Source organism: Drosophila busckii, chromosome 3R (assembly GCF_011750605.1).
Source record: "Drosophila busckii strain San Diego stock center, stock number 13000-0081.31 chromosome 3R, ASM1175060v1, whole genome shotgun sequence".
Lineage (NCBI taxonomy): Eukaryota > Metazoa > Arthropoda > Insecta > Diptera > Drosophilidae > Drosophila > Drosophila busckii.
In genome coordinates, this window is record NC_046607.1 from 13,859,806 (window position 1) to 13,874,367 (window position 14,562).

Consider the following 14,562-nt stretch of genomic DNA (forward strand, 5'->3'; position numbering starts at 1 on the left):
TTATGCACAACGTTATATATACTTGATGTTCTTACACATACATATACATTCGAGCTAATCATTATAATGACTGCACATTAATCATACAAATATTTACAAGAACTTGCAAAAAGTACATTATCGATAAGTTTTCTATTGGGGATTACAGTTAGGTATAATTTATGTTTATTAATAGTTGCATACTTTGTTTTTTTATTGTGGCAAATTGTACAACTAACTTTCTGTAAAAATGAATACAATATTTTATAATATAGAAGCTGGTTTTTTGTTTTTTTGGTATTTATCAATTCGTAGTTGTGTGTAAACCATTTAAGCTATTAAATAATTTAGTTAAGTAATTCTTATAGCTGTGTATATATATTTTAGTTTATATATGTATGTAGTTTAATTTAATTTTTGATCACATGTGTTTTTACTTTTGTTTTACTTTGTTCACTATACTAACTCGTTTTTTAGTTGTTTCTGTTTCACCCCATGCAAAACATTTAATATGTGTTGGTATTTCGTTAACAAAAGAGCTTGTGTTCATTTTAGTAGTAAATGCAACTTAACAAAATATTATAAATATGCATGCAACATAAACTGCATGTGTGTGTCCGTGTGTGTGTGTGTGTATTTATTTATATGCTTTGTTCGTTAAATGGTAGTGGCATAAACATTTATAGTTGTTTGTTAATTTATTTTTCAGCTTTTATATACTAGAGACTCTTATAACATTTGCTATTAAATTTTATATAATGCAAATGTTTTGATTTGTGAACTCATTTTACTTTTTTTTTGGCGGGTTGTCTTTGTTTTTATTTTTTTTGGATTAATAATTGAGTATGCATGTTGTTCGACTTAATTGAACACGCGCGCATTGCTGGGAAAATGTTTTGCCAAAATGTTGCTAAACGTGTGCGAATTATCAATTTATTAATATGAAAACCTTTGGCTAATTAAATGTTTAATTTTAATCAACTAATTGCGTAACGTAATTAAAATAACAGTAATCAATGGGCTTAGGCAATGCACAAACGCTTTTAATTGAAAAATCACTGCGCGCTTAACAATTTGATTAGTTAATTGCAAAAACATGAAAAGTATATTTAACTAACTTTAGCCAGCCACATAACTTTTGATGCACATATCAGTATACTATATATATATATAAATTGCTATAATTATAACTTTTTCATAGAAAAAATACATAATGCTATTTGTTGACTCTGTCTCTGTGCGGTCAGAGCAGCAATTTCTCTCTTGGTTTGGTTTGGTTGGTTGGTGGTCATTATTCTTGCTAGTTACGCTTTTTATATTTTTTAATTTTACTTTTGATATAATTTGGCTTACGTTCTGTTCGCTTTTGTCTGCTGTTTTTTGTGCGCTATTATTTGATGTTCTTCGCTTTTCTTTTGTTGCTTAGAGGTTTTGCGAATTTTCTGCTGCGTTACTAAGTGCTAAAGATAAAAATAAACATGGCAATGATATTTACACAATGTTGGCTGAACTATGGTAACTCGCTGTGTGTGCGCACATGTGCCTATGTCTGTGTGTGTGTGTGCCTGTGTGTGTGTGTAAAGTATGGTGAGCTCTTTGCCACTTTGTATTTGTTTATGAGCGCTGCCAGCTGCGCACAATGTTGCCCGGCAACAGCTGCCACGTGGATTCTGAGCGATTGTGAGTGTGTGTGTGTGTGTTAATGCTGCAACTATACATGTGTGTATATTAAGCACACACATAAACCCAGACACACACACAGTGACTCACACTTGTGGCACTCGTATGACGAAAACAAATGTTCTGGCAGCGATGAAAAAACTTTGTCAATTAACCTAAAACAAGTTTCACTTTACAGCACGTAAGCTTGACATAATTTTTACACTGCTGCTTGCTTATTAGTGTATGAGTGTGTGTGTGGGTTGTGCAACTTTATATAATAAAGAAATTATCACGTTCTTGGTCCTTGGTAGCGACAGTAGGATCTGCCCATAATGTCCTCGGCTGGAATTGACTCGTCAATTGGTAGCACACGCAACATTTCCATTTGATCACGCACCTGCAACGGAAAAATCAATGAACGCAAAATTGCAGCGTTAAAATAAGTTTACATGGCGTATGCGCAATTTAAATCAAATTTGATTAGATTGTAGCTGTAGCAAATTGATTGCCAGCAGCAGCAGCAGCAGTTGGCGCAAACTTTTTAGCGCTGCGCGTGCACAAATAATAAAACTTTTCAATCTACGCAGCGCATTATTAATTACAAAATGTTAGTCAATAAACTTGACTGAGCACATAAAGTAAAATGAATATTTTATATTATTTGCGCAAAGCGCTGGAACTAAATCCAATTATCAGGCGTGTGCACGTCCATATGCTACAGCTGTAGCAAATCTTGTTGCTTGCTGCTGATTTAAGCCACTTAAATAGTAATCATATGCATATTAAATTATTCACATGTAAAAAATAAAAAATAAAACCATTTACAGGCTTTATTGGCTTCGCAGTGCCAACAGGCGCTTAAAGACCTTTCTAAGCTCGCACTGAGGCCAACTTTAGTACAACTTATATATATATGTGTGTGTTTGTGTGTGTGTAGAAAGTTTGAAGCACATTTAATGCGCAGGCAGTGGCAAAAACGAGACGCACAATAAAGCAAAAATATGCGAGAGCGAAAAAATTTGTTTTGTTTTCAACACCAAACACCTTTTGAGGCCAAACAACTGCGACAGCGACGGCGGCGGCGGGACACACAGACAGCGAGGCAAAGGCAAAGGCAGCGGCAGCGGCAGGTTCTTGCCCCTCTTGGCATTTCCGCTGTTCTGTTTGCCATACAACAATCGAATTTACGACTTTTTTATGAGGCTTTATGCTTGTGTGTGCGCCCACACACACACAGACATTTTGCCGTAGACTTTGTGTGGGTAGTGGGCGCAGTCATTGCACTTTAGTTCGCATTTCGTTTGTGCCTTTTTGGCTTTGGGCAATGCTCTAGCCGCTGCTTTGAGTGTTGCACAAATGAGAAAAGCACAGTTCACACAGTTACAGAGTTGTGAGAGTTGTGAAAAGTTCAAAGTGAAATGGCTGTTAAAGAGCTGTGCCACTTTCAGGCCAGTCAAATCAATTGTAAGAAGGTCACACAGCTATAAAGAGCGAGATAGCGCGAGTGAGTGTGAGTGGGAGCGAAACTAACGCTTGGGCTTGGGATATTTAAATGAATTTGTCTCGCACAAATTGCTGCCATTTGCCGAAGTCTTTGCCGCCACTTGGGCTATGTGTCGTGCCAAATGCCTTTGCCATGCCTCGCATTAGATATAAAAGGCTAAAATAAAAGATACATTTACACAAACCCCAGGCTCTGTTGCTGCTGCTGCTGCTGTAGCTGCAGATAAAAACTGGCGTCAAGAAAATTATCATGTTCATGGCTATGGCTGCTGCTGCTGGTCCAAACTCTGTGCTGTCCTTTCCTGTTTCAGACCCTCGCACAGCCATTTGCGGCTGTTGTTGTTGTTGTTGTTATTGTTGGCGCCAGAGCATGTAAGCTTAAGACTTTCCCATGTTTTCACTCAAATCTCTATTACCCTAATTTCACTTATTTTTATAGCAAATTCATACATGCGCGCCGCTATCTTTGCTCGCCTGTATTTAAAATCAGAGCAAATAAATTCAAACGCTGGCGATTTGCTGGCTAAATAAGTCACTGGAACACAGAGCCAAGTGCAAGTCTCTGAGCTCTTTGTGTGTGTGTGCGTGTCTAGCATAAAAGGGTATTAAATTAATATGTATGTGTATTTGTTTTTGGCTGTGTGTGCGCTGGTCTGTGTGTGTGTGTCAAGAGATGACAATCATTAAAATGGCCTTTTGCCTAATTTCTATGACTTGCTTAATTATCACAGCGAGCGCGTTGGGCACCCAAGCGACCAACTGGCCAACATACAAATTTTTGGCTGCTTAGGCAGCTAATAATTGAATATTTGAGCCTAGGCTTTTGGCATTTAATTACACGCAAACATGTACAATATATTATATTATAAATTCGGAGCAATAACCTAACAGTCGTTGCTCTGATTTTTGTTGCTAAGCGTGGGCAACACATGCAAAACGAATGAAATACAATAAAAATAAAAACAAGCTAGGCAACATTTTTAATTACTTTGTGGCAGTGTTAAAATAAAAATAAAATGAGAAAAAAGTACAATGCAATTCTTAATGAGCATTATGCCATATAATAAACAGCAGTAAAAAAAGCAATATATACTTATGTATGTACTACTGTCAGCTTTGCAGTGTGTATGTGTGTGTCTTTTTATTGTGCTTATTTTCAGCGTGGTTGAGTGCAAAACGCAATAAAATAAAAAAAAGTAGCGATTTTAATCACCCGCGCTGCAAAGTAGGCAACACTTTTAATACTGCCAACCAGCCAGACCAACCCGCTCGCTCTCCCGCTCTCCCGCTCGCCCGCTTTGCTAGTAGCTCTAAGTAAGCGTGTGTATTATACAAATGCGCATTGTAATCACATTGAGAGTCATTGTCTATGTAGTTTACTCAGCGCTGCATGCGCTACGAAAACTAATTACAATGTTGCTAGGCAGATAAGGCGACTTCAACTTGAGCAGAGAGTCAAGCATAAGCGGCGAGCGGATGAGTGGGGGGGTAGGGGTTGGGGCAGCATGATTAAAGTTCGCTGTGGAGACAAGCGCGTAAATTAAAAATGCTGTGGCATCGCTTTTTAGTTCGGTACAGCAGCCAGCCAAGGGGGCGGTTTTTATAATGAGTAAAAGCAATAAAATTTTTAAGCTAAAGCAGCAGTGTGCAAGAGGGCGTATGATTTATATTTGTTATTAAATCTTTAAATGACCGCCACTACACAATGCACTCTAGCATTTTAAATGCGTTTTCCTTTGAGCATGAGCTGCTTAAATTAACAAATTTAAAGCCAAATTATAATGCACATAAAACTAGTCTAAGCTGCTAGAAGTTGCGAAAGTAGTGCTTGTGATTTATGCGCCACTAGCACTAAGAGCTGAGCAGCTACAAAACAAATCTACTTGAAGCTGGCTGAATGATGCTACGCATTGAGTGGTATTTGTAGTCAATGAACTAACATTTGCTCAAAAGCAAACTCTTTCAAACTCAAGCCAGCCAGCCAGGCAGTCAGTCATGGCAACTTATATTGATTTAAATGGCTGTGTGCAACAGTAGCAAGCAACAAATAGCAGTTGAGCTGCAAGCTGCATTGTGATAGCCGAGCAAACCAACTAGACGGCAAACAAGCTGACCACATCCGCAAACAAAGTGCAGCTAGACTAGGGAGCTGCTGCTGCTGCTGCTGCTGGTTGTGCTCATGTATAAATATCGAAATAACCATTTGAAAATCCTTTTAAAATTATTTCACAACTTGCGTCTTTTCGACGCCGCAGCGTCGTCGTTGTCGAGCTTGGCCTGCTTTCTTTCCGCACGAAGTATGTGCAAATTCCATTGCAAAGCCACATTATTCTCTTTATCCTTTGAAAGGAATTTTCCAAGTGCAATAACAAGCGAGCCACTGAATGCAGACAACATGCACTCGCTCTCCCACAGTTTTGCTGCTTTGCTGTGTGTGTGTGTGTGTGTGGCTCAGTGCTTAGAGACATGTTTTTGCTTTGAAAAATGTGCTTTTGTTTTTGAGCTAGGACTGTGTGGGACTTAAGCTGCAGGTAGTGCCCAGGCCATATATAAAAATGTTGCCAATGCACAATAGAATGTCAATAGTGAATTGCATTAAGCTTACCGCTTCGACTTCCTTAAAAACGCGTATCAGATTGTTGCCCGCCAGCTTGGCAATATCCTTTTCCGACCATTTGTCCGACTCCAGCAGCGTAGCAAACAAATGCGGATACTTGGACACATCCTCCAAACCCTTGGGCACACTGCAAGCAAACAAACAAATAGTTTACTTAAGCATTGCAGCTAATTAACAAGCGTGTAGCTTTACTTACAGATTGACGCCATCGTAGCCAGCGCCTATGCCCACATGATCAATGCCAGCCACCTCTCTAATATGGTTTATATGTGCTGTAAGCATAGTACGTATATTAAAGCAACTGCCAGGCGTAAACTTGCCAAACTACGTACCCACAACATCATGCAGCGTTGCCTGTCCCGAGCAGCTGACAAAATGCGGATAAAATGCAACCATAACCAAGCCGCCATTTATGGCCTGAAAATAACACAAAGAGCTCATTAGTGGCAAAGTACATTAACTCTAGCGCTGCTTTTGCTGCTTACAATGCGCTGCAGCACATGATCGGGCACATTGCGTGAGCTATTGCAAATGGCATGAGCGGAGCTGTGTGAGAAGATGAGCGGAGCGCGTGAAGCGGCGAGTGCATCCAGCATTGTTGGCACTGACACATGCGACAGATCCACAATCATGCCCAAGCGATTCATTTCCTTAACCACCAGCTGCATATTGAATACATTAAGCATTAAAGTTTTATGTTAGTTACAAGCTGAGTTTATAAATTACCTTGCCAAAGGATGAAAGTCCACCTATGTGTGGATATTTCCCAGGTTCGTCAACTTTGCAGCAGTCCGCCCTGCAAGCAGTAAATAGTATAAATATATATTTTTTATTTATAAACCTTTTGCTAGTTCAGCGTACTGTTAATTCTAAGAATTTGTCATTTACTTTTAGTTATCAAAGCTGTATTCATGTCTATCAAACTGTACTTTGGCTCTTTTATTCAGCTGCAATGTAGCTTATGGTTAATTAATTATATTTATTTGTGTTTAGCATAGCACAGCATGCTGGCGATTTTGCTTTTAGTTTGCTAAGTTTGTTTCTATGAAAAATGTAGCGTTTGGTTGCATTGAATTGATGTTAGCATAAAATTAAATCAAATTTGAGTGCTTTTCATATGAAAATGCTTTTCAAATGAAAAACGCGCTTCTCTCTCTCTATCTTTAAGCTTGTGGCTCTCACTTGCTAAAACTGTTTTCCTAACTCTACTTTAAGCTGCTGTTTGTTTATTGCATGTTAAGCTGCTTCTATTAACCTGCGTCCACCAAATTGAGTACTGTCCTTCTCATCCTATACAAATGCTATCACAACCGATTTAATTCTTGTCTTTTAAGTATTGAACACAAGCTTAAAAACTGAACATATGGCTGCAGGTTAGAGATTGAATTTGCTTATAATCTGCTTAAGTTTCAGCAGCACCAACAATACGACGCATTTCCGCGAAAGTATCCTTCGCCACTTTTTATAGAAATTGACAATTTGGTCACTCATCATCTACTTAAATATCATAATAATATTCCCTGTAGTTACAAAGATATACCAGAAATAAATTAGAAAATTCGCTCTCCTGTAAAATTAATTTTATTTGACATACGATACTTTTGCGGAAATGCGTCGATATTTTAGACTGTTAATTAGTAGATTAAGCCGCTTCCTTTCCATGTTAAGTCGAAGCAAACTAAGGACTCAAAACAATCTGTTTGCCTCTTATGCATGATTACGCGCTCTCCAACTAAATAAACTAGTAACGTATTAAGTCGAAGTTTATAAGATTGAGTTAACTTAATATAAAATAAAACATCTCACTTAACTGCTATTTATGCAACAATTTTGTATTAATATAACTTAACTTAACTTAATATATTTATTATTTATTCTAATTTGTTTTCAATGCTTACCAAGGTGTGTTGCAGGTGTGTGTTAGTGTTAGATATCGGGCGCCCAGCTGGTAAAACATGCGCAGCACACTCAAACTTGTGCCTATCGCATGGCCACCCTCGACACCAATTAGACTGGCGATCTTGCCCGTGCGATGCGTTTGTTCGATGCCCGCTGCGGTGGTTACGAGCGCCATGTGATGTGGATAGAGCAGGACGAGGCGACGTATCAAATCGATTTGCTCCAGCGTCAGCTGCACTGCGTCCAGATGCTGAGAGGAGCAGGGCGCGTAGGCGGACCAGAACTGAGCGGAGACCATGCCCTCTTTGAGGCGACGCAGATCGGTGTGGCTCCAGGCGCTGGAGGACCAGGGCGCCAGTTCGCGCAGATCGCCACCAAAGTGAAAGTCTTTGAGCTGATTCTTCAGAAACTTGCGTATGTTCCAAGGCAGATCGTTGTGCCCATCGATCAGTGGCACCTCCTTGAGCACGTTGCGTACACGTTCCATGCGATAATCGAAATCGCTGCCGCTCTGACTGCCACCGCTGCTGCTGCTGCTCCCACTCCCATTGTTGCTGCTGCTGCTCAGCGCTGAGCATTTTAATATGGGCAATAGCAATGGAATGTAGACAAGCGTCAAGTAGTTGAGGCCACAAACCTTGGGCGGCTTACGTGATTTCATTGCCCCCAGGAGCTAGCAGCACAGCACTAGAAGCGCAGCACTCACATTGATGATGTGGTTCCTGTTTCTGTCTGCGAATACAAATAGAAAATCCAACAAGTTTTAATGCGACTCAGTCCAGCAACAACAATTGGAGCGTTGCATGTGCTTAGAGCTTTGCTTTGGCGTGATTGAGCTATTGAAAGTTGTTGGGCAAACAAATGCCATAAATATAACGCTCATGGGCTGGGCTGGCTGCATATCTTTGCTTTTGGGCCGTGAGCTAGGCTAAGCCCGTGCCGAGCATAAATAAAACTTTTCATATTTATTTCAGAGCCCCAACTTCGATATCGAAATTGCACACCAAATGCATAAAATGCACAATAAAAGTGCAAAATTATTTATAGCAAACTTTCTGGATCACACAAAAAAAAAAAAAAAAAACGCAAAAAGTGCGCACCGAAAAATTTAAATAGTTTCCACTGTGGGCCACAAAGTTTACATAGGCGACAACAACGCTGCGTTAGACGGAGACAGCAACAGCTGAACTTTAGCTACGTTTTTTTTCACTCTATCTTTTTTTGCTAGAGCGACAGAAAGTTTTTCGCAGTAGTGCAGGTGGACTGAGTGAAAGGGATATGCATAGCAAATGTTGGAAAAGAAATTGAAGACAGTTTTCCAAAAAGGCGAGCTGCAAGGACGACTCTGACTCTGACTCGCTGTATGTGGCATATGAGTATGCCAAAAGTTGCTGTCGAGGGTACTGACCGACTCAAGCTATGACTGTGTGTGTACGTGATAGCCAAAAACCATTTCGTTTTCACAATTTTCTTTGGAAAAGTCAAATTAAAGTTTTTTTTCCTTGCTGTGCAGCAACTAAGCTAAACTACTTTAATAGTTCGCAATGCATAAGTTTGTTGTGTGAAAAATTTGAGGTAAACGGCGTTTCAACCCAAAACTAAAAGCGTGCATATATATCTAGATCTATATATATGCTTTAAGCTTTAAGCTGATTGCTTAAATCATTTAAAATGCATTTATATAAGTCAAAGCTGACAGCTGCTTAATTTATGCATAATCTGCTACTCAACATGCTGCTGTATTTAATAATAAAAACGTGTTCTGAATTTTATGCTCTGTGTCAAATATAAAGAGTATCTGGGGAAATTCAACAGAATTTCAAATCAGCCTCAAGCCAAACCAAAATCAGCTACGAGCTGCTTTTATGTGTTACCCAAATCCTTTTTGGAAGACGATACTTGAAGTAAATTTTATACTCAAATTTCTAGTTATAGCTGCGATAAGTTATTTCATAGCTTAGCAAGCACATAAATAAAACTACGCTTGATATTAATTACATTTCTGAGTTGCATTTGAGTAATTGCATTCCCTTTTTAATAGCTTGAAGAGCAAAAGCCAAACCTTTGCATGTCCTGGCTCTGCTTGCTCTGCTCAAACTTCAACTTCTTTATGTCAACAACGAGTTGAAAGTTAAATTGTTGTGCCACACCCATAACTAGTTTTCAGATTTGTCAATGCAAACACTGCAACAAAATCTATACACTTCTTCTTCTTCTTTTTTTCTAGAGCAACTTGATGTGGCAACAGTTAGCATGCCACAAATGCTAGTAGAAAAAAGTGAGAGAAAGTAGCGTAGCTTGGGTGGTGTCTGAGCAGAGGAGCAAGACTCGAGTTCTCGCATGTTGATATTTATGCTTGGTTGCTTGCAAACAAAATGAAAGCATTCCACTCTACAACTTTGCTAGATATCTTATCTGAGCTTTGTTTGCTTTTATGCTTGTTTGTACTACGTTTTGAGATTCTTTTTTTGGCTCGCACGTTGTTAGAAATTTGCTGGCGTTACATGCGTTTGGCTTTAATATGCTGCTGCCTGTGTAAATAAAAAATTATGCAAAAATTGAGTATGAAAACGAGAATGAAACAACATTGACAAGCACAAACGCTTTGCGTATATTTTTTTGTGTTTTGCTAGCTGCAAAAACGTGACACAAGCGCAACGCACGAATTATTAACACAAGCAGAGCAGAGCTAAGCACGCAAAGCAACTAAATGAACACCCGGTGGAGTTAAGAGCAACAATAACAGCAGCTGCAAAATCGAAAACATTTGTCGCTTCGTTAAGCAGCGGCGAGAGAAAACTGCTAAGCAATTCGAGACTTAATTAAAATGCTTATAATTTAATAGCCAAGTTAACAGTATTAAAGCTGCATGAATGAATGTATGTTTTATAACAATAAATGCGTTGCTTTCTCAAGTCAAACAAGCACAATGCAATGCAATATTCGTTGGCTTGTCAGTTGGAAAGTATGGGCGTACAACATTGCGTATGCGCGTTGCCTTTTTGTGTAATGTCATGCCGAATTTAAAGCGTAGCGAGTCGTACATTTATTGCAACATATACCCACACACACACCCATAATGCATTATTTTGCATGGCCTCAAAAGAGGAACAGCGCATAACCGACACATAAAAAGCGAACGGCGCGTAGTAATGCAAAAAGCGTAAAGCGGCGAGTGCGCAGCGCGTTGGGTAAAATTGCAGGCAAGGAAATGCGACGTTGTCGCTGTCGTTTGCCGACTGCAGCAGTTAGAGTTGGAATTTCCATATAAAGTAGCAAGCAAATAAATAAAAATAAAATAAAAAATACTTTTCTTGCGACATTAGCGCACTATTTAAGGAAGTAGCTGACTTGCTGCCAGCAAGTCGCCAAAAAAAAAGAAGAAGAAGAAGCAGCAGCAGCAGCAAAGCAAATACTGAAACGAAGTAGAGCGCACCCCGTTGTGCGCCGTCGTCCTTCATTTACATGCGCTGGCAAAGGAAGCGCGCCGTAAACTACAGCAGACAATCAAAATGCATTCATGTGCGCTTACTTAACGTTATTTATAATCAGAGAGCGCCTAGCACCTCCCACCAGCAAGTTGCTACAGCTTTTCATTCAGTTTGCAATTCATTCAGCGCTAAATTCCATTCAATATGAATTGTAATAAGCCATCAGTTGCTTTGCATTCGTGCAGCATTAGCAGCAACGCTGGCGCCTTAAGCCGCTCACACACACACACAAAATTTCTTAACTCGAATGCGAACGTCTAGCAATAATAATAAGAATTCTTGATTGACGCTTTGCCTGCAGCATATTGTTAAATCTTTAAAGCTTACATGTGTTCTTTGCATTTTAATAAGCAAGCATAAAATTTGAAAGTTATTTTACGACAAATATTAAGTTGAGCCTTGGAACTGTTTGTCAGACAGCGTTATATTATTATTTTTAGCACACAGCACTGAGCTTAATAAACTTTAACTGCTTATGTATGCAATCTAATCATATATTAGTTTTCATATATAATTCCAAGCATTTTAATTTTACATTACAATTTAAGTAGCAGCAAACTACACATTAGTGAAATATTCAAATTTGAGTTTTTCGTATTATATTCGTACCAATATTATGCTTAGTATAAATGCTAAGCTTTAAAATATTCATAGCTTGCCGATTTCAATTAAAATTTTCATATCTGAAAGTTCCATTTATAATAATTGGCATAGTAATTATATAAAAATAGTAAAAACTGATTTGTAAATAAATATTCAAATTTGAGTTTTTCCTATTATATTCGTACCAATATTATGCTTAGTATAAAAGCTAAGCCTTAAAATCTTCATCTTCAATTAAAATTTTCATATCTGAAAGTTCCATTTATAATAATTCGCATAGTAATTATATAAAAATAGTAAAAACTGATTTGTAGATTCAATATAATGAGCTAGTAGCTGAGCTTTAATACCTTTATGTAAATATCAATCAATATATTTATTTGTCTATTTATATTAAACATAACTTAACGGCTAATTTCTATGAATATTTAAATCGTAGTTTTATCTTTATATTTTATTTTATTTTATTTATAGACAAAGCTAAGCTTAAAAACGTTTGATGCTAACACATCGAAATTTCAATGAATTCTTAAGTATAACCGATTTGCTATAAATATATTTTATATGCCTTGAATTGATTTTGCGTATACATGATATTTGAATTGAAATTCTAGGCATCAGGTAATATAATGTCGACCCCACTTTGCATATAAATGCAGCTCATTAGCCCCCAACAATGGCAGCAAATTGTAAGCTGCTTATGGAAAAGCATTGCCACAAGCTTGTCACCCGCCATTCAACTCCATTAATGACTGTAAAATTTCAATGGAAATATATACTCGGCATAATTGAATTCAAATAAACAGCGACGACGACAGGCACCGCACACACAAATTGTAACAAATAAAAAAATAATAATAATGTAAACAGCTCAAAACATATAAACAAAAAAGAAACAAAAAGGCCGCACTTGGCGCCAGCTGATGTTGCTTGTGTGCCTTTTATTATTGTTTTGCGCTGTTATTGTGCTTATTTTATATATTTTTTTTTCTCTCTCTTGTTGGCAGTAAACAAAACACACGCACAAATTTGCATTGGTATGGACCATGGGTACAAGTGTTTGTTTCATGTTGGGATAAAAACTACAACTTTAAGAGTAAAAATAACAATAACTGTAACAACAACAATTTGTTGTTGGGCCATGTTTTGCATTTTGTTGCGCAAAGGATTCAAGTTTAGTTTGGTTAACGTTAATCGCAAGCAAATGCAATTATTTATTTTAATTAAATGATGTTTGTTTAATTGTTTTTTTAGCAGCGCGTTGTAATTGCTTAATTAACAATTAAAACAAATAAAACTTATGCATAAATATATATTTGCATATGCATTAATATATTATCTAATTAAGCATTGTAGCGTGATATGTGCGCTTATTATTAATTGAAGGATATGCGCGGCTTAAATCAAATAAATGCAGCTTATGACTTGCTTAGTTGCAATTAAATATTATCGCTGCTAATGTTCTTGACCTACATTCAATAAATTATGGCGCAAAGCATTAGTGAACCCATTAACCCCAGCAGTGCCCAACGCGTGCTATAAAATTCAAATTAATACAAAAACAGCCAAAACATTGACCACAAGCTACTTAAGCCTTAAGCACCTGCTGAAAAGCTAAAAAGTGCTTTAAATGAAACGCACACACACACAAACACACACAAGCAACAAAATGGCTGTAGTTCAAAGTTCAAAGCAAATTATTGCGGAAGGCAAAAATCAACATTATCATCAGCACGACAGCATCCTGCCGAGACGGCTATAGGATACTCATTTTTTGGTTAAAATGCAGACAAGCTGTAGCAACCTTTTCAGCCATGAGTATTGTGTCTGTCTGTGTGTGTGTGTGTGTGTGTGGCCTGTTAGGCTGAGTGGTTGTCTTGTAGGTGGTGCTTGGTGGTGCTTGACAACGCACAGCATACGCATGTTGCTTGCCGCATATTAATGAAGTGAATCTCGCTGGGCTGTTAAGGGGCGCAGCAAAGAAGCGAGTGGAGTGGAGTGAGTAGCTAGCACTCATCAATTTCTCAATATTACGTTTTGCTTGCCAAAAAATCTGCATATGAACCGCAAGGGTTCGCTTCCTCTCTATGTATATATTTGTATATGAAGATTTATGTGCTTCGCTGGGGCTTACCAAAATTGTCTAAACTGTTTAACATGCTCTCCGACATGTGCGTCAGCTTTAAGTTTCTGCTCAACTTGTGTTATTCTTGTTGTTGTTATTTTCGCTTTTTATTATGCCTGTTACTGTTTCGCTTATTTTCTTGCACTTCACTTGTAATTCACATAATTTCTTGCTTAGGTTCACACACACGCAATAAGAAAAGCGCCCAGCAAAGTTCCGTAATTGTTGTCACAATTGCCGCTCGAGGGCAATGGCAAGCACAGCGTATACGTAATATAAGTTTTGCGCACGAGACACACACACACGACGCAAGGCGAATGCAACACGTGTGGTTTGCTATAGTCCGCGCGTTTGCCACACAACTGAACCGGCCGACGCACGAATTTCAACTGAAACTCTAAGCTGGCGACAAAATGCGAAATAAGAACTCGCCGCAGTTCATTGCCTACCCCAACGAAGAAGAAACAACGAGCGCACGATACGACGAACTCTGAGCGGCTGAAATCGCTGAGCGCAAGAGGACAACAGAGAGTCTTATGCTAACTTCAGTCATTGCTGTCGGCTGCTGCATTAGATAAGAGCAACAACTAATAGCAAACACATTAAGTATACGCCTCTTAGATAGTCGCTACGCTTGCAGCCAACCCATCAATCAAGGCAAACCATTTAGTTATTATTAATTA

At 38.3% G+C, this 14,562-nt stretch overlaps 1 protein-coding gene across 1 annotated transcript; it reads right to left on the reverse strand.

Moving 5' to 3' along the window:
- Positions 1–435: 435 nt before the first annotated feature.
- LOC108601914 (dipeptidase 1) lies at positions 436–14,246 on the reverse strand. Its single transcript, XM_017989891.2, has 8 exons — positions 13,889–14,246; positions 7,660–8,392; positions 6,488–6,557; positions 6,247–6,423; positions 6,094–6,178; positions 5,958–6,033; positions 5,750–5,888; positions 436–2,038 (listed from the first exon to the last, which is right to left on the reverse strand). Exons 2-8 carry the CDS (start codon positions 8,319–8,321, stop codon positions 1,931–1,933), a joined length of 1,317 nt encoding a protein of 438 aa, XP_017845380.1. The 5' UTR covers positions 8,322–8,392; positions 13,889–14,246; the 3' UTR covers positions 436–1,930.
- Positions 14,247–14,562: the final 316 nt, after the last annotated feature.

What these genes read in the sequence shown, in the direction of transcription:
- LOC108601914 (XM_017989891.2), bottom strand. Translation starts at nt 8,321, where the DNA reads ATGAAATCACGTAAGCCGCCCAAGGTTTGTGGCCTCAACTACTTGACG. An exon ending in AACGCTGCATGATGTTGTGG is followed by an intron (nt 6,034 to 6,093) that starts GTACGTAGTTTG and finishes CTATGCTTACAG; the next exon opens with CACATATAAACCATATTAGA. An exon ending in GGCTACGATGGCGTCAATCT is followed by an intron (nt 5,889 to 5,957) that starts GTAAGTAAAGCT and finishes GTTTGCTTGCAG; the next exon opens with TGTGCCCAAGGGTTTGGAGG.